We start from the raw sequence: 25621 nt of genomic DNA on the forward strand, positions 1-25621 counted from the left end.
GTTAATAGTCTTCCTTCAGTCTAATGTCACATTCTTTATCATAAAATCCAGTTTCTTGTATTATGTGCTGAGCTGTACAGATTTAAAAAGTATAATGAAATAATACAACTGGGGCACACACCTTTCCTAATTTTAAACCATTCAGTGTTTTCTTGTTCTGTTGGAACAGCTGCCTCTTGGTCTGTGTATAAGTTCCTTATGACCACAGTTAAGTGTTTCAGAATACTCATTCTCTGCAATGTTGTCCATAGCTTGTCATAACCCACACAATCAAAAACCTTTGCTTAGTCAATAAAATACTGTTGTTTTTAAGTACTGTTGAGTTGGTTCCGACGCATGGGGACCCTGTATAGGGTTTCCGAGGAGCAGCTGGTGAGCTTGAACCACCAAACTTGCAGTTAAAATGGCTTTGCAGTGTGGCACATTAACCCACAGCGCCACATCAGGACTCTCAATAAAGTATAGGTAAACATCTTTCTGGTATTCTCTGCTTTTAGCAAAGCTCCATCTCATGTCAGCAATGAAGTCCCTTGCTCTACAACCTCTTCTGAATTTGACTTGAAATTCTGGTAGTTTTCTATCAAATTAATTTTGCAGCCATTTTTACTTGCATGCAATATTAATGATATTGTCCTATGGTTTCCGTATTCCATTGGGTCACCTCACTTTGGTATAGGCACAAATATGGATCTCTTTCAATCTGTTGGCCAGGTAGCTGTCTTCTAAACTGTCTTGGCATAGATGAATGAATGCCTCCAGTGCTGCATCAGTTTGTTCAAAGATTTCAATTTGTATTCCATCAAATCCCAGAGCTTTGTTCTTTTCCAAATGCCTTAAATGCACCTTGGACTCCTTCCTTAGGTATCATTAGTTCTTGATCATGTGCTACCTCTTCAAATGGTTGAATGTCAACCATTTATTTTTGGTAGGATGTCTCTGTATATTCCTTACATCTTTTTTGGCTGCTTTCTGCATCATTCAGTATTTTGCCCATTGAATCCTTCAATATTGCTCATTGAGGCTTAAATTTTGAGGTTGGCCCAGAATTGGGCAATGTTTCGTTCTGCTGTGCATAAGGTCACTATGGGTCGGTACTGAGTTGATGGCACTTAAGAACAATAGCTTGAGAAATGCTAAGAGAGTTCTTCTCCTTTGGTTTTCTAACCAAGTCTTTGCACATTTTGTTATATTTGACTTTGTCTTCTCAAGCTGACATTTGACATTTTCTATTCAGCAATTTTACCTCCTCATTTCTTCCTTTTGCTTTAGCATCTCTCTGCTGGAGAGCAAGTTTCAAGTTCCTAACATCCATTTTGGTCTTTATCTTCTTTCTTGTCTTCTTAATGACTTTTTACTTTCTTCTTGTATGATGTTCTTGATTTTATCCCATAACTCTTCTGGTCTTCTTCCTTTAGTGTGTAATATGTCAGTTATGTTCTTTAGATGATACCTGATTTCATTTGGCATATGTTCAAGTTCTTATTTTGGCTGTTGTGAACTTGCTTTAATTTTCTTCAGGTTCTGCCTGAACTCTCATGTGAGCAATTGATGGTCTGTTCCACATTCTGTTCCTAGCCTTGTTTTGTCTATGATATGGAGCTTTTCTACTGACTATTCCCAGAGATGCAGTCAATTTGATGTCTTTGTATTCCATCTGGTGAGGTCCATGTGCATCGTTACCTTTTATGTAGTTTTAAAAAATGTATTTGCAATGAAGAAGTCATTGATCTTGCAAAATTCTATCGTGCGATCTCCAGCATCATTTCTCTCACTAAGGCCATATTTTCCAACTACTGATCATTCCTTTTTGTTTCTAAGCTTTGCAGTCCAATCGCCAGTAATTATCAGTACATCTTGATTGTATGTTTGATGAATTTCTGACTGAATCACTGACTTTAGTGGTTGGTGCATTTATATGAGTTATGGTGGTATTAACTTGTCTTTCTTGCAGGTGTATGGATATTAATCCTATTACCAACAGCATTGTACTTCAAGCCAGATCTTGAAATGTACTTTTTGATGATGAATGTGACACCATTCCTTTTTAGTTTGTAATTCCCGGCATAGTAAACCATGATTTTCAGGTTCAAAATGGCCAATACCAGTCCATTTCAGCTCATTGATGTTTATGTGTTCCATATATTTTTTGATAGTTTCCAGTTTTCCTAGGTTCATACATCATATATTCCATGTTCTGATTATTAGTGTATGTTACAGCTGTTTTCTTCATTTTGAGTTATGTCCCATCAGCCATTGAAGGTCCTGAAGGCTTTACTCCATTCACGCCATCACTGTTAACTCTATTTTGAGGAGGCAGCTTTTCCCCAGTCTTATTTTGAGTGCCTTCCAACCTGAGGGGCTCATTTTCCAGCACTATATCTGACAATACACTGGTGCTCTCTTCATCATATTTCAATAATCAGTATTCTGGTGCTATATGAAAGTGTTTCCCTGCTGCTCATATGGTTTTCAGTGACAAAATATTTGGAAATAGTCTGTCTCTTCCTAGTCCGTCTTAGTTTGGAAGCTCAGCTGAAAACTGTCCACCATAGGTGACCCTGCTGGTTTTTAAAATACCTGTGGCATAGCTTTTAAAATCACAGCAACATGCAAGCCACTGTAGTACAACAAACTGATAGATGAGTAGTGGGATAAAGTAGGTCAGAATTCATCCTATTTCAATTTTGTGCCAGTACACTTCATCTGTAGAGGATATATACATATACTTTTGAAGGTGTACGAGATTTCTGAGAGGGAATGATTCTTCTGAGTTTTGTGCTCTGAATTTTTTTTGAAATGCCAGTAATATTTTATTCAGGAAGAACAATTTTTTTTTTTTTTGAGGTGGTACGTAGAATAATTATGGATATGTATTAGTAGTTGTGAGTCAGTCATGGAATTGGTTTGAGTTCTGTCTTTTATCATCATTTATTATAATGGTGATAAAAATATGCTGTGTAATTTTGCTAGAGACAAGGAAGTAGTCCAAATTTTCTATTCCCTAAAGTCTTTATTACAGTTCACCTTTTCTTTACTACCTGCTTTTTAGATACACATTCTACTTGGTCATGTGTAACTCATAATAACAGAAAATTTAACAGAAATTTCATTTGTGATGTTAAAGTTATGACTTTATCCTTTACAATTGTAAAATACCCACATACTCCCAATCATGTACATATATTACTTTGAAGGTATTTTTATTGAATTAGTTTGATATATTGGAACCCTTTGTACTCTTACATTCAACACCATAATACCAAAAATTTCAAATCATAGAGATGCATGTTTCACTGTGGGTTGTTGCGCTGGACTGCAAAGTTGGTATCAACCACAAGGTCAGCTGTTAAAGCTTACCAGCTGCTCCTTGGAAGCCCTATACATGGTCACAGTGGGTCGGAACCAACTCAACAGCACATAACAGCAACAATCAATTGGTTTAGGAACAGCTAATTCTCTTTAAGGAAGGCTTAAGTCATTTATCTGATTATAATTTGTGAATTGAAAATTGTGTACTTGTTTATTAAGTTTAATTAACCTACCACTTTTTAAGCAAGTTATTAGAAAAAAGTTTGTTTTTGAAAGTCTTCATAAAAAGTAAATTCAAATTATACTTCATTGAACTTGACTAGTTAAGAACTTGAACATCTTTAATAAATTCCATTACCTGATGTATTTTCTAAGTCTAAATGAATGATAATAATGAATTAATTTCTTTATTATATTGAATATATAACTAAAATGTTTTTATATCAATTATAAAAGTAGTTTATCAATTTGTCATTTTGTAGCTTTGAATCATGGAAGTCAATATTTTTAATTATCTATCAGAAAAATAAAGAAAATGTTATGTATTGAAACATTAGATTCTGAATATTTTAGGAGTATTGTCGAATATTGCTTTAACTATTAATAATGGAGAAATACAAGTTATAAATAAATCCGAAGGTAGTTAAGTCAATAAAATCTTTAAAATTTAGTCATCACATGGAAATAAACAAATATGAGTATAACTTGAAACTTATGCTTAGATTTTTACAGTTTATTTTTTGTAAAGCAATATTTTATATTTTAATGACTGAATGAAATTATCAATACGAAAACTCTTAGTATTGTACAGAGCATAAAAGAGACTGTGTGTATATACTAAAATATACAAATATAAGCTGAAACTTTTTTTATATTTACATTTTTAACAATTTTTAGTATGCGTCTGAAATACTACGGTGGTTCAAATGGTTTGCACTATGGGTCAGAACAGTCTCCATAGCATAGAACAACAACAACTTACCTAAAGTTTGGCAGTTTGAATCTACCAGAGGTGTCTTGAAAGAAAGGCCTGCTAATCTGCCTTGTTAAATACTCCAAACCCCAAACTCACTGCTATGAGTTGACCCATCAGAAAGACTAGAACTGCTCCATAGAATTTCCAAGACTGTAAATCTTTAAGGAAGTAGACTACCTCGTCTTCCTCCATGGAGTGCCTGGTGGATTGGAATCACTGATCTTTAGTTTAGTAACCCAGCACTTAGTCAACTGTGCCACCTTTGTTAAAGATTCCAGCCAAGAAAACTCTATGGAACAGTTCTACTTTGTAATACACAAGGATATTATGAGTCAGAATCTACTGGAAATTTTAAAAACTTGTTTTTAATTTACAGTACTATGGATGGCCAAGATTGGTAAAGAACTTTGGTTAGCTGTGAAATCTGTAGTATCTTTGCAGGATAATGAAATAATATTGCTGGGTGCACATTATAATCACCTGATGAACTTGGGAAAAAAACTTGGGTAGACATCTGACAATAAAAACTCATATATGCTCAGTTGTTGTTGTTGTTAAGTGCCGTCGAGTCGGTTCCGACCCATAGCGACCCTGTACAGGGTTTCCGAGGGTGTAAATCTTTACGGGAGTAGAAAGCCTCATCTTTCTCCCGCGGAGCAGCTGGCAGTTTCGAACCGCTGACCTTAAGATTCACAGCCCGATTCGTAACCACTAGTCTTTCTATTTAAGATCATTATACTACAAAGTTTATAGATGATAGGATCCCACTGCTTGAATGTAGTGTTTTAATAACAAAGAATTTGATGAGTATCATCACCAAAATTTCCTGGAAACATCAATGTTTGATTATCTTTGCCTATGAACAGCACTTTCTCACAGTAACCATTCACCATACATCACCATACATGTATAGTTTGATCTATTTAAGATATAATGAGTGAAATATAGACTTCAGCTACTGTATCAGACACTAAGGTATGGGCCAGAGATGGATTCCAAAGAGTACACATTTTAAGACATGAGTCATATATATTATTGAGGGATTCAGATTATTCTTTTCTTGAAGTCCTTAAAATAGGATGATTTTTTTTTAACACCTGAAAGACTTACCAAAGCAGTTTTAACACTATAACTTTCCCCCACCCCTTTTTCCTGCAGGGAAGCCTTACAGCCCCAACCCACCAAGTGGTTGTATTAATTATCACAGTTTTAAAAAACAAATTAGCACTTAAGAAATCATCAGGTCTCATTACTAGGTAGCCGAAATGTTAGAAAGTTTCATAAATTACAGTAATGATCATTTGAATAATAAGAAACATTTGTGTTTGCTACTTAGTAAGTTCAATTTTATTCCTGTTAATGTATACTTTCTAGAGAAATGGTGTCATAATGCTAAAGACAGAGACTTTAAAGGGAAACATGTGAAGTTATTATAAATAATAAATGTAGTAGGGAAAGTATTTTCATTCACATCTTTCTTATAGTCCATTACCTGAGGTATTCCAGTAGAAGACTGGACATTTATAACCTTTGATGCCCAAGCCATGTATCCAATTTTAAAGTGTACAATTTTGAAAGGCATATGTACTCCATGTGGATTAAATTTTACCAGAATATAGTTTTTGCTAATGCAATTTCTAATAGACACCTCATTTGTAGTATGTACTGCTGCTATCTACATGAAAAGTTTGAAAAACATTTTAGTATTTTAGATAATTATGTAACAAAGATAATTCAGGAAAAGGGAAAGCAGCTGCTAAGAAATTAAAGTGTATGGATTTTTAATACCTTCAGATTTCAAACCTTTATTTTATTTGCTTTTTATTTCTTTTATAGTGCCTATCTGTTCCATGTCTTTTCTCTACATAAAAATTATTCCCTTAATGACTTTTACAGATGTCAGCCAAACATACGTTTCCAGTGGTCAGCTAGATATCTCACTGTTTGCTAGCATGCTTTCTTCAAACAGTTTTTTTTCTCTTTCATGTTCCCTGGAGAGAAAAATTTTATTAATTTAATTTGATATTTCTGATGTGAAAGGTGACTTATTCCCTCCCTTCCCTAATATTCAGTTCTCATGTTCATTTCTTCTCTGGTCTTTCTTCTTCTGCAAATACTTAAAGTGCTGCTGCTTTCCATGAAAATTCCCCTTTCTTCCTCACATGCTTTCTTTGGCATTATAGTTTTAATGTTAAAAAAAACAAGATTTAGAAATTCATGTTTACAAATTAGAATAATTATTTTTACACCCTTAGTAAAATCAAATACTCTTGTCATTTGTATATGCACTCTTGTGCCAAAAGTTACTCTTATTAAGTTTATGTATCATCATGTCTTTTTAAAAAAATAATCTGTCATGATTTTCAGATGAGAATGACCAGGATAGAGACTAGAGAATAACTTTGAAACATATGATACAGATCAGAAGAGTAGAAAGGGTGACAGTGAATTTCAGTACTTAAGCTCAATGAATAAAATTCTATTCAGCTTCACTAGGTGGCAGGCTGTGTCTTGGTATGAATAGCTCTTAGGCTGCAAGGAGAGGTTAGGCTTATTCTGTGCTTTTGATGTGTAAATGATTCTATGCTGATTTACTCTAGAGAAAGGTAGCCTTACCATTGTATAAAGTGTATTCTTAACCTACATTTATTTCAGTTATTCTGGTCTTTGCAATGTAGATGTGCATCATTCTTGCATGTACACACTCAAGATTATGATATTCATAACCCTTTACTTTTAGATTAAAGAAATCATATGTAAAGTGGTACATTTTAAACACTATTACACTTTTCTGTTGTATAGGTGATTTGGATTATTATTGGTTGGATCCTGCCACGTGGCACAGCCGGGAAGCATCACCTATTAGTTCGGTAAGCCTTCTGGGAGTGTTTGAAATTCAGGGATATTGTATGTTGTCCTTTATCCTTAACTTGATGTGTCATAAACGGTCAGCTCTATTATACATTGTATTAGAAAAAACGTTGATTTAATTTCCAGGAGCTCTGGTAACATAGTGGTTACAAGTTGGACTGCTAATCTCAAGGTCAGCAGTTTGAAACTACCAGCTGTTTTGCTGAAGAAAGATGACACTTTCTGCTCCTATAAGATTTACAGCCTTGGAAACTCTACACAGGGTAGCTGTGAATCAGAACCGACTCCTTAACACACTATCACCATAGTTTTGAAGAAAATGCAGTTAAAGAGTTATTAGCAAATAATTATAACAAATTTCAAATAAAATAAAATGTAATGAATAGGTAATGAATATATCTAAAACCCAAACCAAACCCACTGCCATTATGCCAACTCAGACTCATAGCGACCCTATGCAAGGTTTCCAAGACTGTAAATCTTTAGGTAAGCAGAAACCCTCATCTTTGTCCTGCAAAGTGACTGGTGGGTGTGAATTGACAACTTTGTGCTTAGCAGTCCAGTGCTTATCCATAGCATGAGGGCTTCTTGAACAAAAGTAAATAAGACACTATCTAATTAATAATTAAGAACAACTCAAATTACAGAATCAGATTTCTGTATATTAGATATATTTATATTTCAAGTAATTTTATTTCAGAACCATTTTTTAGTCATGTGATTCATTGCTAATTACTTTTAGTAGTATTTAGGATAATCACTATCTCATGCAAATAAAATATAGCTCTGAATGAATTACTATAAGCCCAGCAGAATGAAGAATTTCCTCCAGAATGTTTTTCATCTGAGTAAATTGCACCATGATCCAACTGTGTGTTTATTGGAAAGAAAGCAAATTGTGGGTTTTTTTTTTTTTAATCTTTGCTAATTTTTAATAGCATCCTGTAACGTGGCAGCCATCTAAAGAGGGAGACCGTTTAATTGGACGTGTTATTCTTAACAAGAGAACAACCATGCCCAAAGAATCAGGTGCATTATTGGGTCTGAAAGTAAGTATGCAGCTTTGAAATGTTTTTTGAGGAACAAATTACAGTGCATAAATTGCATTCAGTAAAGTTTCTGATTTTTAAAAAAAATTTCTCTCCTTTCCAGAAGAGTCTCCATAGTGATTATGTCTTTGTTAACATGTTGATATTTTATGGTAGGTTTATTATGAGTTAAATTCTATGCATCATTTTATTAGGATAGCATAAAAATGGGCTCTAAAAGTACAATATAATATATAAAAACTAGAATATGTTTCAAGGATGATGTTACAATTTACAGAATTTTAGTTATTATGGACTGCATTCTTTTGTTTTATCTTGGCTGAAAATCAAATCCACTACCATTCTTGCAAACAATATAAAATGTCATTGAAGAGATTGTTTTCTAATTCAATAGCATTGATGGTAATGCCAAAAGAGTAAAATGTGTATTTAAAATATTTATTAAAAATAATTTAATTCTAACAAAGAGAATCTAATATATTATAAAAGATTATGCTTTACTATAAAAATTATCCATACATACACTTTTATACATATAATCTCATTGCTGTAGAGTTGATTCCAACTCATAGCAACCTGATAGGACAGAGTGGAAACCCATAGAGTTTCCAACGCTGTAATCTTGACTGTACCAAAATACCATATTTTTCTCCTGTGAAATGGCGGGTTGAGTTTGAACTGTCAACCTGTTGGTTATCAGCTGAGTGTTTAATCGCTGAGCTATTAGGATGCCATAACACAAACACAAAACTATATATATATATATCACATGGTTTACATATATATAGATATATATGTAAACCATGTGATTTAACACAAAACCATATATATATATATAGTTGTTGTTGTTGTTGTTGCTGTTAAGTGCCGTCAAATCAATTCCGACCCATAGCGACCCTGTATAGGGTTTCCAAGGAGCATCTGGTGAGCTTGAACTGCCAACCTTGCAGTTGAAATGACTTTGCAGTCTGACACATTAGCCCACAGCACCACACCAGGACTCCCATATATATATATATGTATGTATATATAAGTATACATATATGTAGTTTTGTGTTATGTGTTTGTGTGTTAAATCACATGGTTTGCTTGGAAACTGAAACACTGATGCTGCTTTAAAATTGTTATGTGCTGAAAGGTTGTGTTACAGTAGTGATAGTTAGACTTCAAAATTATTGAATATCAATCCAACGGCAACACTCAGTTAATGCTCTTAATAGTGTCATCTTACTGATTATTACCATTAATCTTTCTTATTATAGAATAATTCTGGTTACCTCCACTAATGTACTTGTCCCTAAAATTTGTGAACCAACTTCAACCTTTGATAATACCACCCCCTTTTCATTATGTATATTTGAGCCTCTGCATTGGGATAAGTTAAAAAAAAATTATTATATTAGTTTTAGCTATTGTGGGAAATCTAACTGAAAGTGTTATTCAGTTATATACATCAGACTTTGGGGTCTGGTAGGAACAGATACATATGTGAAGCAGAGAGACATACACATATGCTATTTCTCTTTACATTATGGTAAATTGTTTCTCCACAGTATTCTGTTCTTGGTTTGAATTTCTAGCCTCTTTGGTCTTAGATCTACATCTAACTACAAATATACAAGAGAGATAAAGATGTGATCCGGTAATGGGGCATAACCTACATATATAAGGGTGAGTCAAAAATTATCCACACTCTGGCTATAGAATTTATTTTAATCAACTTTTAGAAAAGACAAATACATTTATTTTCAACATAATTTCTGTTTTCAATACATGTCCATCTGTCAACAAACTTTCATATTACCTTATTTAAAAATTGCATTAGGCTGAGCTGCAAGCCATGAATGCACCACTGTCTTCACTTCTTCACCAGAGGTGACTCTTTATCCTTGAAATGATGCTTTCAGAGGACCAAACAGGTAAAAGTCCAATGGAACAAGATCAGGCCTATAGGGAGGATGTTTTAACACCTGAAAACAAAGTTTTTTCAGAGTGTCATACACAGAGTGTCAGTAGTGGGAAGATGTGTGCAGATGTGCATTGTCATACATTGTCATGATGCTTTTTGTTTTTAATCTGAGTTCTAGGGTTCAGCTCTTCATTGAGCATCTCACTGTAATGAGCACTATTGATTGTTGCACGTTTTTTCCTGACAGTATTCCAATACTGGCCCTTGAGAATCCCAGAAACTTAAAAGCATCAACTTTCCAGCTGATGGTTGACTTTTGAACTTTTTCTTGGTTGGAGATTGAGGATGTTCCCCTTCCATATTCTGTCATTTGCTGTCAGGCGTATAGGAATGGATCCATTTCTCGTCACCAGTAATGATTTTTTTAAAAATACACATTTACCTCCCTTCAAGTATCAGTCCAAATTTTGTTTGCAGATGTCCAAATGCTTCTGTGTATGCTCTCTGTGAGTTGTTTCAGTACCCATCTCACATAAACTTTTTGAAACTCAAGTCTCATTGATTATTTCATAGGCAGAACCATAACTGATTTGCCACACAATTCACTGTCACGTGTTCATTTTCACAGAATCATTTCAAGTGCATGCTCAATGTTGTCATCAGCTGTGGACATAGGCAGGCATTTTAATGTAACCAGAGTGCAGTTATTTTTTGATTCACCCTCATTAAAATAATAATTCAAATGCAGGCATAAATTTAGAGTACAAAAAGCAATAAGCCACCATGTAAACAGTATAAACACTTGCTGTTTTATAGTAAATTATCAAAGACATGACACCAGTCTTCTAAGTCAACAGGCAGATCCCTGGGCTGCAAAGGTTTGGCTTAAAGAACAACACCTGCTAGCCCTTTGAACGAGTTCTGTCATAGCTGACAGAGTAAGATAGTAAGTTTTATAATTTGGCAAATTAGGCATGGTGCCTGGAATGGGAAAAATTACCAGTTGAAGCTCTGGAATGGGAGACTTGTTGTTAGGTGCCATCAAGTTGGAACCGACCCATAGCGACCCTATGCACAGCAGAACAAAACAATGTCTGATCCTGGGCCAACCTCACTACTGTTGCCACACTTGAGTCCATCAATGCTGCCACCTGGCCAATCCATCTTGTTGGGGGTCTTCTTCTTTTTCTCTGACCCTCCATCTTACCAAGCATGATATCCTTCTCTAGCGGCTGTTCCTTCCTGACGATATGTCCAAAGTATGAGAGACGTAGTTTGGCCATCTTGGCCTCCAAGGAGCACTCTGGCTGCACTTCTTCTAAAATGGATCTATTGGTTCTTTTGGCAGCTCAAGGGAGACTTAGAAGAGGCATAATGAGGAGCTTAATGTGAGGTTGGATTATTGTACAATTAGCCACTATGTTTGAACAGGAGGCCACCGTCTTTGAGTGGTTCAGAGCTGTCATGGACTGTGCTTGGAAATCTGAGGGAAAGAGATTTGGTTGCTGTGCAATGTGAGGGAGATTAAGTTTCTAGCAAGGCTTCAATAGGTTATTTTTTCCTGTTGTTTTCTTTCCAGTTCACCATAATTTTGAAAAAATTAATGTTTGTGCCCTTGACACTTTCTCAGCTGTGACTGAACTGGGCAGAACCTATTCAAAGGTCTGACAAATTCTGAAGCAGTGAGGAACCAATCTCATTCATAACCTGGGATTGCCTGTATACATTAGTCATGGTGGCCTTATATATTGTTAGACTAATGGAAGGAATTAGTACATAAACTTCCTCGGGATACATTGTTGTTATTAAGTACCTTTGAGTTGGTTTTGACTCATAGCAACCCTGTATAGAGTTTCTGAGGAGTGGCTAGTAAGTTTGAGCCACCAACCTTGCTATTCAGACTGATCTTATAGTCCAGTGCTTATATGCTTAGCCTACCATGCCACACCAGGTGTCACAGTTATCTCTAATTTAATAAGATTTTGCTTTCTTCTCAAAACTATACTGCCATGCCAGTTCCTTGGATCAAAAATATTTATTGCTCCATTAATGTCTCTGCACTGAATTCTAAGTGCATCATAGCAGGCTACAGGAGTAATTCTCAAACTAATGGATTTCTTTTTCAATATGAGACTTGGGAACTTATAAATTTATAATTATCCAGGTTGTTGGAGGAAAAATGACTGACTTAGGACGCCTTGGTGCCTTCATCACCAAAGTAAAGAAGGGTAGCCTAGCAGATGTAGTTGGACACCTAAGAGCAGGTAAAGTTTCTTTTTTTACATTTTAAACAATTAGTTGTCCCTGCATGAATTGGTGGCTTTCAATTTTGGGTAAGTTGTATATAAGTAAATTAAATAGATAACATATTTTAATATATGGATAAAACATTTTTCCTATTTGTATACTTAACCTTTTACAATAATATGTTAGCATCAAAGATCAATTGTAATTTGGGGGAGAATAAGTATGGATTTTTTTAAATTTCTGTAAAATAGATGTGAAGTACTGAAGTAATGCTAATTGATTGTAGCATAAATTGTAACAAAACTTCAGAATCTTAAACATTTAAGCTTTGTGAAAAAGGTAACTCAGTATATGTATCTATAGTTCAGTTACAGTAGTTTTTCATAAACTCACCCATTGCAGTTGAGTAGATTCCAGCTCATAGCAATCCTGTGGGACAGAGTAGCATTGCCCCACTGTGTTTCCCCACAGAGTAGCATTCCTGTAAGTTTTTACAGACACAAACTGCCAGGGAACTGCTGGTATGTTTGAACCATTGACCTTTTACTTTGCAGTCAAGCATTGTAACTACTATGCCACTAGGTTTCCTTAAGTTTTTCAGAGTGCCCCAATACACTTATTCAAGAGCAATGTGTTTAATAAAGCATAATCATGCATTTCTTATGCAGATTATATAATATTTTTTAATTTACATATTTTGGCATTTGGAAATTTTCATTATATTGCTTTTGTAACTTTAACATAACATAGTAAAATTGTTTGATTGTATTCAAATGTCCCATATATTGCAGCAGCATACATTTAAATCTATTTTTGATCAATTGTTTACTTTTCTTTATAGTTAGGTCACATAAACATTGGTTTGCATGATGTTTAGTACTTTAGAATTTAGTTGATGTCTTTTGATTAAAGTGTCTGCTTATATATTTGCCAGGCAATTACAGAGATAACAGAGTTGACTGGGCTTAATAACTCATAACAAATAAAAAGAACACTGCAGTCTATATTTTTAATATTTATTTAAGACTATAGTTCTTGAGACCTTTATTTAGGAATATATTCTTGTACCCTTAGAGAAACTTTTGATGTTGGATTGCCATTGTATCACTTCAAAATAATTTTAGGTTTTTCTTTGGTGGAGACTTGCAATGGAGGTTTTGTATAGGAAGAAAGCACAAATCAAGGATTTGCTGTTGCTAAGAGTTGGTTTTGACTCCCAATGACCCTGTAGGGTTTTTAGGAGCCGCTCTTGAGTTTGAACAACAGACCTTGCAGTTAGCAGTCTGGTATCTTTCCATATATCATACAGTTGGGAGATGCATAGAGATGCACTGTTTTATTGTCTGCCACTATCCAATCAATTCCTACTCTTGACAACCCTATATATAACAGAAGAAAACACTGCTCAATCCTGTACCAGCCTCATAGTTGTTACTGTGTTTAAGTTTACTCCTGTAGTCACTGTGTTAGTCCATGTATTGAAGACATTTCACTTTTTTGGTGGTCCTCTACTCTATCAAGTATGATATCCTTCTACAGAGACTAGTCACTTCTGATAACATATCCAATGTATGTGAGGCAAAGCCTCACTGTCTTCACTTCTGAGGTGTATTCTGGCTATGCTTCTTGTAGACAGATTTATACAGTCTTCTGGAAGTGCATGGTATATTCAATATTCTTCTACAACACCATAATCATAATGCATAGATTTTTTTCTGGTTTTCCTTATTCATTGCCTAACTTTAGCATGCATATGAGGTGATTAAAAATACCATGGCTTAGATCAGACACACCTTATTTTTCAAATTTCCATCTTTGCTCCTTATCACTTTGAATAAGGTGCCTTGCAGCGGATTTACCTATTGCAATATGTCACATGGTTTCTTGACTCTTGTTTCCATTGGCCTACATGGAGGATCAGTGAAATTATGATTCAACAAGAAAATAATGCGTACTTTATCAAGAGTGATTCTGTCTGTGAACTGAGTCTTTGCTTGTTTGATGACTCAAATTTAAACCTCGCAAAGTATTATAACTCTGACTATGCTAATATTTGAACAAAGATTTGAATTTGTGTATCAGATTATAAGTGTAATGACTTTTGATTTTGGTCTGTGTATATTAATAGAATACTTAAGTAGTAAATGAAAGGGTTTCTCTAAATAAAATGTCCCTTAGTGAATCCTTTCATTTATTTAATACATTTATGAGCCTGGAACCTAAAAATGTTAAAGTTAAAATGCTAAAATGGATAAGTGCACTTTTCACTTTAAGTAAGTGATGCATTTAAGGGGGAAAAAAAGTGTTTTTTGTAAATTAGACCACATATTATCTATGTTATCATTATGACTTCAGAACCACTTTTTTTTTTTCTGTCTTGAAATACGTTATCATTAACTTATAAAACTACAGCTCTATTAATCAGTATGACCTATATTCAACATTTGTCATCTTAATCTTTCCTTAGCTTTCTCTAGTCATAACCCCCTCAAGTTCATGTACTCTGCTATTAAGTTCATCCCTTTAAAACAAAATTGACAGTGACCTACTCCTCAGTGTCTCCCAGTTGTTGTTTATGGAAGTCAAAGGTTTGTAACTTTATCTTTTTCTAACTCTTCAGTCACTTCCACTACCTTTCACTTTACATGTGAAAATCCTTTCCACTTTTCAAAACTCATCTGGTGTTGTCTAAATTCTGAAATGTTTCCCGATTTTCCATCTGGAGCAGTAATGACTAATTCCCTGTTACTACTAGTCCATCTTCTGTCCCTAAAATGAATCTCCTGTATGGCTCTATCAATAAATCCTGACTTAGGAGTTCCTGTTGAGAAAACAAATAAGTACGTACATTAAGGTAATTTTATATTGAAAGTTTTGCCTCCAGTTTGATCTGTTTAAAGGGAATTTTATTATTAAGTACTATTGCAAAATGTTTGCAACTCATCGCTGGATAGTAAAAATAAATTGAATGGCTTGTATTCAGCATTAAAAAAGTAATGAAACAGAGCATAATAGAATAGAAATATCAACATACATAATAGAAAGAAAATCATCAGGGTAAGTATTGTTTTGTGAAATATTTTCTAGTTTATAGATATATTTACATACATATATTGTAGTTGTTGTGTGCCGTGGAGTCGGTCTGACTCAGAGCGACCCTGTACCTGGTTTCCAAGGCTGGAAATCTTTATGGGAGCAGAAAGCCTCATCTTTCTCCCACGGAACAGCTGGTAGTTTCCAACTGCTAACTTTGCGGTTTGCAGCCCAATTCGTAACCACTACACTACCAGAGCTCCTTACATATAGACATGCTTATAATATGTATGGAGTCACAACATAAACATTTTTCCTTTGGTCAAATAAATTGAAAATATTTCTGATATACTTTTATTTGAAATTATTTTATCTTTTTTCTTGTTTTTAAAAAGTGAAATAGCCTCAATGCCTATTTTAAAAAAACTTTGCTAGCTAATTGCTTCATTCTAACAGAAATCAATAAACTATTGGTACTAATCAGACACTTTTATTAAACTGAAACAGCATTATATGCTTTTCAAAGATTTGTTTATTTATTTTTCCATTGGGAACTACCTGGAGGTGGGGCAGATGAGTCACTTTTAAAGTCTTAGTAAACAAAAGCAAAAAATCTGTTTGATTTTATAAAGACCTGATATTTGTATTTACATCTAGCTTTAAAATATGTAAAAACGATTTTCTCTTTTTGGCTCAACACGTATTTCCTTAGCTACTGAAATGGTCTAGGCACTAAGAATAACACATAAGCACAAGCATCAAATATTAAGACATCTCAAGGTACCACTGAGGCTGGAATAATTCACTGGGCTTGCCGTTGACAATTTAAGGTTCCAGGCCTAGAACCCTTTGGTCCTAACACTAGTCTAAATATTTATGGAAATTCATATTTATGAAAATATGTTTGTTTACTAATGTTCTATGATGAAAATCTAAAATCTAAAGTAATAACATGTTATCAGCCCAAATCTTTTTAGGCACATCCTATTACTGTCTTTGTTCAATCTTAGAATATATAATAAATTAATAAGTTCTGTTATTATTTATGATTTTATGAATACATTCTATTTGTACTTTAATGGTAACAAATATATATTTATTATGTATAGAACATGTTTGTTGTGAACATCTGGAATTGGGTTAACTGTCATGCAACAGTTTTACATCTGCTTGCTTGTAATCTTGCCATTAAGCTACCTGCGTTACCCTATGGGTGTGAATTCAAATCCTTTCATGCATTTTTATTCTGTTGTACATCTGGTAAAGACAATAAAGCATGACTTAGAATTGGAAAATTCATGCTAACAAATGTTAATTTCTGTCTCTGACAAAAATAAAATTATTTCAATAAAGAGTTTAATAAGAATCCTTCACATATAGATCCACCTACATTGATTCTATCTATGGAGGGCATGCTGCTAATTCTTATTTTTTAATGTTTCCAAATAGGCTGTGCAAGTTCCATCCCATAGCATGAAATTCTTTTATATTTTTTCTGGTATATCTCAAAAGATAAAGTTAGTTTTCTATTATACTGTTTTCAGTGTCCAGTAATATTCTGATGGGAAAAGTAAGGAAAGGAAAAAGATGTTTAGAAGAACCAATTAGCTCACATTATATGACAGTCCATTTACTTTCAAGACCAGAGCCTAGAGAATTAAACTATTTGTAAATGTTTTGCATTTCTTTGATAGAAAAGAAAAAAAAGATAAGAAAAAATAAGCAGAATATATAAGGTAAAAAAATACCCTTTTTTTTAAATTCAAGGGGATGAAGTTCTAGAATGGAATGGTAAACCCCTGCCGGGAGCTACAAATGAAGAAGTTTACAACATTATTTTAGAATCAAAATCAGAACCTCAAGTTGAAATTATTGTTTCAAGGCCTATTGGGTAAGGCTAAAAAAACTTACTTCTTAAGTTTAGTAAATTACATGTATAAGCAGGGTTAAAAAAAGAAGGTGATACATTCATTCAATACATGTTAACATGGATAGTTTTTCTTCAGTTATGGGCATACATTTTACTTTTTGAAATTTTTTTTGCATTTGAATACTGAATTTTCTTCATTACATTTTAGAAGCTCCACATTTTGACATTGTTATATCAAAAGGTATTAATAGGTATTTTTTACAAGTGAAATATAACATTAAAATATTTTCTTTTAATCCAGAACTACTTATTTTTTTAAAATCTGATTTAATGAGAACTATTTCCTTTAATAACAAACAACAATAATTTCCCTTAAAAGAATTACTTGTAAGCTCATCTTCTTATGATATTTAAATAATAATGATTTCATATGTCTACCTAAGTTTTACATTCATTATTCAACTAAGAACAGAATTTTTTATATATGTCTTTGCCCGTGGGTAGTTTCAACTTTATTTAAAAATCAAACAAGAAGTATGAAATATTGTAGCATTTTTATTGGATCTAATAATTTCATATGCTATTTTGAAAACCTAAATTTTAACCAAAATTTAGTTATCTACAACCAATAGGATATTTTCATAACTGTGCATAGAATTCTCTATATTGGCAAACCCACATAGTCCAAAATAAATACTTATTTTGCCAGTCAATCATTTTAGGAGACATTTTGTCCATCTCATTATAATTGAGTTAATGTTTCACTGTATTCTTGGGAGTATTTTTTTTTCCTATTCTCCTAAATATTGTTGCTGCTATTAAGTGCCGTCAAGTCGGTTCCGACCCATAGCGACCCTGAACCGGGTTTCCAAGGCTGTAAATCTTTACGGGAGCAGAAAGCCTCATCTTTCTCCCGCGGAACAGCTGGTGGTTTTTAACTGCTGACCTTGTGGTTCGCAGCTCAATTTGTACCCACTATGCTACCAGATTATAGACCCATTATTCCAAGACATTTTGTGTTGAAAAAGTGATCATTTAAATTTTTTTGACCTCATGGATATATGTCAGTGCAACACACACAAGAAAATATAATTATCCTAATTCTCAAAGGACTGGAATACATGATCATAAAATCAAAAAATATTTATATATATACATATATATGTGTATATATACTTATTTATTTATATGTATACATGTTGTTATTGTCAAGTGCTGTTGAGTCAGTTCTGACCCATAGCGACCCTGTATAAGATATTTGAGGAGCTGCTGTTGTTTTGAACTGCCGACCTTGCAGTTCAAACCAATCTTGCGGTCGAGTGCAGCATTATCCTACAGTGCCACACCAGAACTCAATATATGTGTGTGTATATATATATATATATATATATATATATATATACACAACTGTAAAATGAAGGTTAGCTTTATAACTAATTCTTAAGTGGTGCTTATTAGAAGTAAAAATATTGTACATTTCCATACAGATTAGAAAATAACAACACTATAATTTACACTAGTTTTATATAACATGTGTTTAGTGCTAAGGTAAATATAAGGCTGGAAAAGAGGTAAGTAAATTGGAAAATGAATCAAAAGTATATAAAATATAAAATTAAAATAAAGTGTGTACACCTTGATAAATACATTTAGATATGTAGAAGTTTAAAAGTAATAAAATCTGATTCATGATGACTTGGAAACCTAAGACAATTAAAGCAGACTGGAATGAGACATTTTCATATTTTTTACTTTGTTTGAAAATAATTTTAAAAGTAATACTATGCATAGCCAAACCCTAAATTGTTATGGATTCTAAAGCTGACGAATACAAGGATTACATGTAAGTAATAAAGCTGGCATCAACTTTCCAGTTAATAGAAAATTGTTAGAATAATTCCATATATATATATATATTAATAATTATTCTGTTCTGCAAATGTGATTCATTTAAGGCAGAAGGCAGTATTTATTCACAGTTCATTTACAGATACAGTAGCATAGAGGTTCCTAGAGCAACCCCAACTATAATGTATGTTGTTGTTGTTGTTGTTGGGTGCCATCGAGTCGGGTCCGACCCATAGCGACCCTGTACAGGGTTTCCGAGGGTGTAAATCTTTACGGGAGTAGAAAGCCTCATCTTTCTCCCGCGGAGCGGCTGGTAGTTTCGAACCGCTGACCTTAAGGTTCGCAGTCCGATTCGTAACCACTACGCTACCAGAGCTCCTTACTATAATGTATACACACAGAGAAATCAGCACAGTCTGAGAAAGACTAGGCATCATGAGGTGTTAACCATTTTTGCCAACCTACCAAATAGCTATCCTTGACTTCTATGCTTCTATTTTGATTAAAAGTATTCTACCACCTTACTTGATACATAACCAGTTAAGAAGGCTGTGTAACCATTAAGTGGAAATATATGCCTGAAAATATTACTGATGTAATTAATATTACAGATTTTTCTTTCAAAATCATGTTGAACATTTTTAACAGCTTTCACAATCTATCTTTTACAGACACATGGAATCTAAAGCTTAAAATGCTGGTTTCAGAGTTTCAGATTCTAATTTTGACAATGAATTTTGAGATTGAATTTCACAGAATGTTATTTCTGTCTAAAAAATGATTTTTTTGGAATTTAGAAATTAATTTTATTTGCCTAGATTAGTTTAGAGGAATTTTCCATGTTGCTATTTGCCACTGAGTCGACTCTACTCATATCTAGCAGAACATACATGTTGATTTCTTGTGTTTTAGGTGTTGCTAAGTAGTCTCATAATTATTCTACAAACTAATTTGGATAAAAATATATAATAGAAATTATTTGATAGAATATACAATATTACATGTATTTGTAGAAAGTATTAAATTGCAGGTGGTTGTGAGAATTACCATGCACACAAAATTAAAAATGAGAATGTAAGAGAACAATCAGAGAAAATTTATTTTGTTTTCATTACCCTAAAAAAGTGCAAATAAAATCAAAGTGAAATTAGGTCACAAGGTAAGTGGTTAGTAATTCGTTAATAATATTCTGATAATTTTGTTGGTACTAGCTAACTCCAGTCTGCTTTAATATGTCATGTTTATAATTGTAATAGCTTTAAATTGATACTAAAATATATTTGGAAAAGCAGAGATAAAGTAATTTCTATGTAGTGTAATTCCCAAACCACGTTGGCCCAGGGTTTGTAAGATCACAATAGATAATGGATTAAGCTGAGGTGATATGAAGTATTTCTTCAGAGTAATTTATGAATGTGGCAGGAATGGGTGTTCTAACAAGTCACTTTCTAACCACCTAGTAAATGACCATATATTGAGATAAATTCAGTATAAAGATGTGAATCTTTATATAGGGTATATATGTGTATATCTATTATATATTCACATATATGAAATATTTTGGCTTTTTTTGTTGCAAGCTTGAACCATTTTTAATTTCCAGAGCAATTCATCCTTTTCATTTTTATTAACTTTGCCCATGATATTCAGCACATCATTTTTATTATCAAGAGATGTTTCCATCCTTTCCATTCAGTAAACTCTTTCAGATGTGTTTGTAAAGCATATTACTGATTTGTAAAATTTGTCTCACTTTGATTTTATTGACTTGAAGTAAAATATTACCTTTAACATTCTTTATTTCCAAAACATGCTGTTTTGGTAGTAAAAATATTGTGACAATTTTAGCCACAATATTAATCTTATTGTTGTCATGTTAAAGTATTTTGCTATTAAATATATAAAAACTTATTTTTTACTGCAGTTTTCTGTATGTGTGGTATTTAACATTCATGCACATTAGTAGTTACCTTAGTTGTAACTCCCTTCCATTTCCACACCTGTAAAGATCCAAAAGGATGTTTACACCACTCACACACAATGTGTCTGTGGTTTCTTCACATAGTGTAACTTACCTAATGGGACTTTACCATACCATGTTTCTTTTAGTGACATTCCGAGGATTCCTGAGAGCTCCCACCCTCCACTAGAATCCAGTGAGTATATAATTGCTTTCTTATTATAAGTTGTATTGAACTAAATTGAATGTTTGCCATTTTCTTAGATATTTGTTCTAAATAAAATGGTATTACTAAACCAATGAATGGATGCCATCGCTGATGTTAGATTTTAGGGATGAAAGCAATTAGGAACTCCAGAGAGGTTTGTTTTACTGTAAGATTTGTTTTTCTACTCTTTTTTTCTTTTTTGAGAATACTGTCACCATTCCGCATCCATAGGAGATTGGTCACAGGACCCCTCTCTTTTCTATGGGTACCAAAATCCACAGTACTCAAGTTCCTTACATCAAATGGTATAATATTTGTGCATAAGCTACACACATTCTCTTGTATACATTAAATCATCTCTAGATTACATATAATACGTAATACAATGTAAATATTATATAAGCAGCACCTTGCACTCCCTCTTAGCCTTTGAACTAAGCTTTCTCCATTAATTGCTCCCTTTTCCCCCCAACCCCCCCGATATTTTCAGCTGGTGGTTAGTTGAACCTGTGAATGCAGAACCCATGGTGACAGAGGGCGAGTTATATGAAAATATTTACTAGCAATAGCTTCCTGCATTATAACAGGCAGGACCTTTACCCATTAACCCATTACCTTCCTATAGGGCAGGGTAGAAAGCTTCCAAGACTATAATCTTTAGGAAGTCAGACTGCTTCATCTTTCTTCTATTCACATCTGGTGAATTTTGACCACCAACCATTTGGTGAGCAGCTGAGTTCTTTACTACTTCACCACCTGGGTTCCTTACCTTCACAGAGTTCATATAATAGACCCAATAATAGTTCTATTGGATGGCTATAAGAAGTTGTTGTGATACTGGAGTCCTCTGTGTGATTGGTAATCAGCTCAGTCTTATAAACAGCCTGAAGAAGATAAGCACATTAACAAATCATTTAAATCCATCCTAACAAAGCATCAGATATTATCTTAGATATTAGTGGGTATAGTAGAGAAGAGGTGAATATGGAAGTGACTCAAATAAATTTACTTTGAAATGGATTGGTAATCAATTAAATAATTAATACATGGATTTGATCTCCAAAAGACTTTTGCCTAGCTTATAAAAATATAAAATACAAGGTAATTTAAAGGGGAGACAAGTACTGTTACTAAAGAGGAAGAAACTAAATGTATAGGAAAAGCAAAGACCCAGAAATTAGATTAGTATATAAAATAACATGCCTTCATGTTTTGCATACCTACTGGAGATTAGCCCAGATTTGGCCTTGAACTTTCTGATGATTAATACAAAGAGAGAAATAGGACCAATTTCATAGTTTATAGTATTTATACAATTAAAAATAAACTGATTAGCTGCAGTACTAGGAGCAAATTGATTATTAGAAGCACCAAGGTTTTTGTACTGGACCTTGAGAAAAAATTATTGTAAAGATACCTCATAAAAGACATGTAGTAACAAAGAGTTTTATTGTACTGTTTCTTAAAATTAAAACTTGTCTTTTGGGGACATAAAATAATGACCATGTGGCTTAATTTAGGCTTTAGTTTTAGAGTATAGAAAAAGTATGTATATAGCATATTCACAGGCAACAATATTTCTTAGCAAAGGTTTTGCTAATTTATAAACAACTTGAGTTTAAGGTTATAATTACTGGTAAGACAGCATTGTATTTGTTGTTGTTGTTAAGTGCTGTCAAGTCACTTCCGGCTCATAGCTACCCTTTATAGGGTTTCCAGGGAGTGGCTGGTGAACTTGAACCGCCAACCTTGTGGTTCATACCGACTTTACAGTATGGCACCTTAACCAACAGCACCACATAGCACTCTATACATACTGTATAATAGTGTAAGGTTATAGCTGCTGGTGTAATAGTATTATATAGATACTGTATAAAACAAAATCGCATTGCCATAAAGTCAATTCCAACTCATAGGCATGATAGAGGACAGAGTAGAACTCCCCCACAGGTTTGGTTTCCTAGGCTATAGTCTTTACAGAAACCAACTGCCACATCTCTTTCACAGTTCAAATCATTGAACTTTCCGTTAGCAGCCAAGCACTTAACCATTATGCCACCAGGACTCCTAAAGACACTGCTGATTACAGCAGGTTACACTTTAGCAGTAATCTAGGCAGATAAGTAACTTTAATTTAAAAAGGGAGACAGAATCTCACCAAGTGACTGAATAGAGAGCCAGCCTCCTCTGCATAAAGGTAAAATAAGTTAAATGTGAATTATTAAAGGCAGCATACTCAGAGGCTCAAGAGATTCATATTCATATTTAAGACCACAGTTGAGATATCTGATAAAACTGAGTTTAAAACAATTGTGACATGTAGACTTAGATGTGACTCTTAAATTATACTATATATGTATATGAGTACATTCATTGTAGCTCCTCAGTAATGACAGTTTACAATAGATGATCCTTTGGCCAAGATTATTAACATTACAATTGCTGTTTTCTTTATTAAAAATATGAAACCTTTGTCTATATATCTGAGGGTACAGGAAGGCAGCTCACTGCCTTCCAAATATATACAAAATAAAGTCTTACATATTAAAACAAAGACCGTATTGGATTATGTAATTTTAAATACATTTAATATAGAAGACAAAACAGAATACTTGTATAAGCTGTTCTACTAAAAATATGTTCTTTCCTTGTCTATGGTACTGAACATGATTTTATATAAATAATAGATGCATTGTAAAGTTTTATAAAAGAGACTTATTCTCCACACTTACATATATGTTACTAAAAGTTACTTTAACAATTTCCCCCCTCATTTTAGGTTCAAGTTCCTTTGAATCTCAGAAGATGGAAAGACCTTCCATTTCTGTTATTTCTCCAACGAGTCCTGGAGCTCTAAAAGATGCCCCACAAGTCTTACCAGGGCAACTTTCTGTATGTAATTTTTGTGCACATTAGAGATCATTTATACTGACTCATTATTCTGAATCTGTCTTTAAAAATATCTGACTTTCCTTTACACCTATGGTAAATACATAGTGATTTCATATTAAGATCTATTTCATCAATTATTCATGCATTGTTTTGTTCATTATTTTATTTATATACTTATTCAGAAATATTCATTTAGTACCTGCCATGTTCAAGATGCTCTGAACAGAAACATAAATTATAAATAATAACATAATTAAAATATCCACTATCTATCCTTATTGTTTACTTTATCAAAGTTGCTAAGGCAAGTAATTGGTAATTGTTGCTGTTGTTAAGTGCCATCAAGTTTGTTCCAACTCAAAGTGATCCTGTTTGGGTTTCCAAGGAGTCGCTGGTGGATTTGAACTGCCCACCTTGTAGTTAGCAGTCTAATGTTTATCATATAGTGCTACACCAATTAGTTAGGCATAATAATCTTAGAAAGTCATGTTCATGCACTTAATAATATTATGAACCTGGATCCTAAGAAATCTAAATGTAAGATATTCTCATTAATGAGGCCATTTCGTGATGCTTCATTGTTGCTCACATCATACCGCTGCCATCCAGTTGATTCGAACTAATGGCCACCCTATGGGACAGAGAAGAACAACTCCTTAGGGGTTCTGAGACTGTAAATCTTTACGGGAGCAGACAGTCTTATCTTTCTTTTGCTGAGCAGTTGGTGGTTGAAACCGCCTACCTTGTGGTTGTTGTTGTTATGTACCATGGAGTCGGAACCGACTCTTAGCGACCCTGTACAGGGTTTCCAAGGCTGTAAATCTTTACTGGAACAGAAAGCCTCATCTTTCTCCTGCGGAAGAGCTGGTAGTTTCAAACTGCTGACCTTGAGGTTCAAAGCCCAACTCGTAACCACTGCGCTACCAGAGCTCCTTCACCTTGTGGTTAGCAGCCCAGAATTTAACCTACTGTGCCACCAGGGCTCCTTCTCACACCACAATGGCTCAAATATAACAGAGAGCATGGAGCTGGCTGGCATAGGATCAGGCAACGATTTCTTATGTTATACATAAAGCTCCTATGAGTCAGAGTCAACAGGATAGCAACTAGCGTGACAACATAATCATTAAGTCACTTTAAAATGGCATTTCCAGTTACAAATAAGGACTATGGAAGGATATCCCTCATCCCTTAGCATCTTAAAAAATTATCATTAGTGTTATTTTTTTGAATGTTTTATTGTGAATTATATGATAGTTTACATGGGAGAATATTAGTTTTACATTCATTCTATCATATATCATTGCATTGCCGTGGTTCCAGTCCCCTCCATGCATCATCAACCAACCAAAGGGTATACCCTGCAAGCCTGCCCCACACACCGCTCCCCCCGGTCTTCAGCACATAGTCCTTCTCCCTCTCTGGATCTAAAGTCCCCAGCTGCTCTAT

General features: G+C 33.9%; 1 protein-coding gene across 1 annotated transcript in view; it reads left to right on the top strand.

The window, feature by feature from the left end:
* Positions 1 to 25621, top strand: part of LOC102835640 (regulating synaptic membrane exocytosis protein 1-like) — a 678398-nt gene that overhangs the window by 437523 nt on the left and 215254 nt on the right. The window contains 6 exon segments of the mRNA XM_006835784.1: positions 7088 to 7155; positions 8095 to 8205; positions 12279 to 12378; positions 17162 to 17285; positions 21222 to 21268; positions 24060 to 24172. Of these exon segments, the coding sequence (XP_006835847.1) occupies positions 7088 to 7155; positions 8095 to 8205; positions 12279 to 12378; positions 17162 to 17285; positions 21222 to 21268; positions 24060 to 24172 (563 nt within the window).

Source organism: Chrysochloris asiatica, unplaced genomic scaffold (assembly GCF_000296735.1).
Source record: "Chrysochloris asiatica unplaced genomic scaffold, ChrAsi1.0 scaffold00019, whole genome shotgun sequence".
In the NCBI taxonomy this organism is placed as follows: domain Eukaryota; kingdom Metazoa; phylum Chordata; class Mammalia; order Afrosoricida; family Chrysochloridae; genus Chrysochloris; species Chrysochloris asiatica.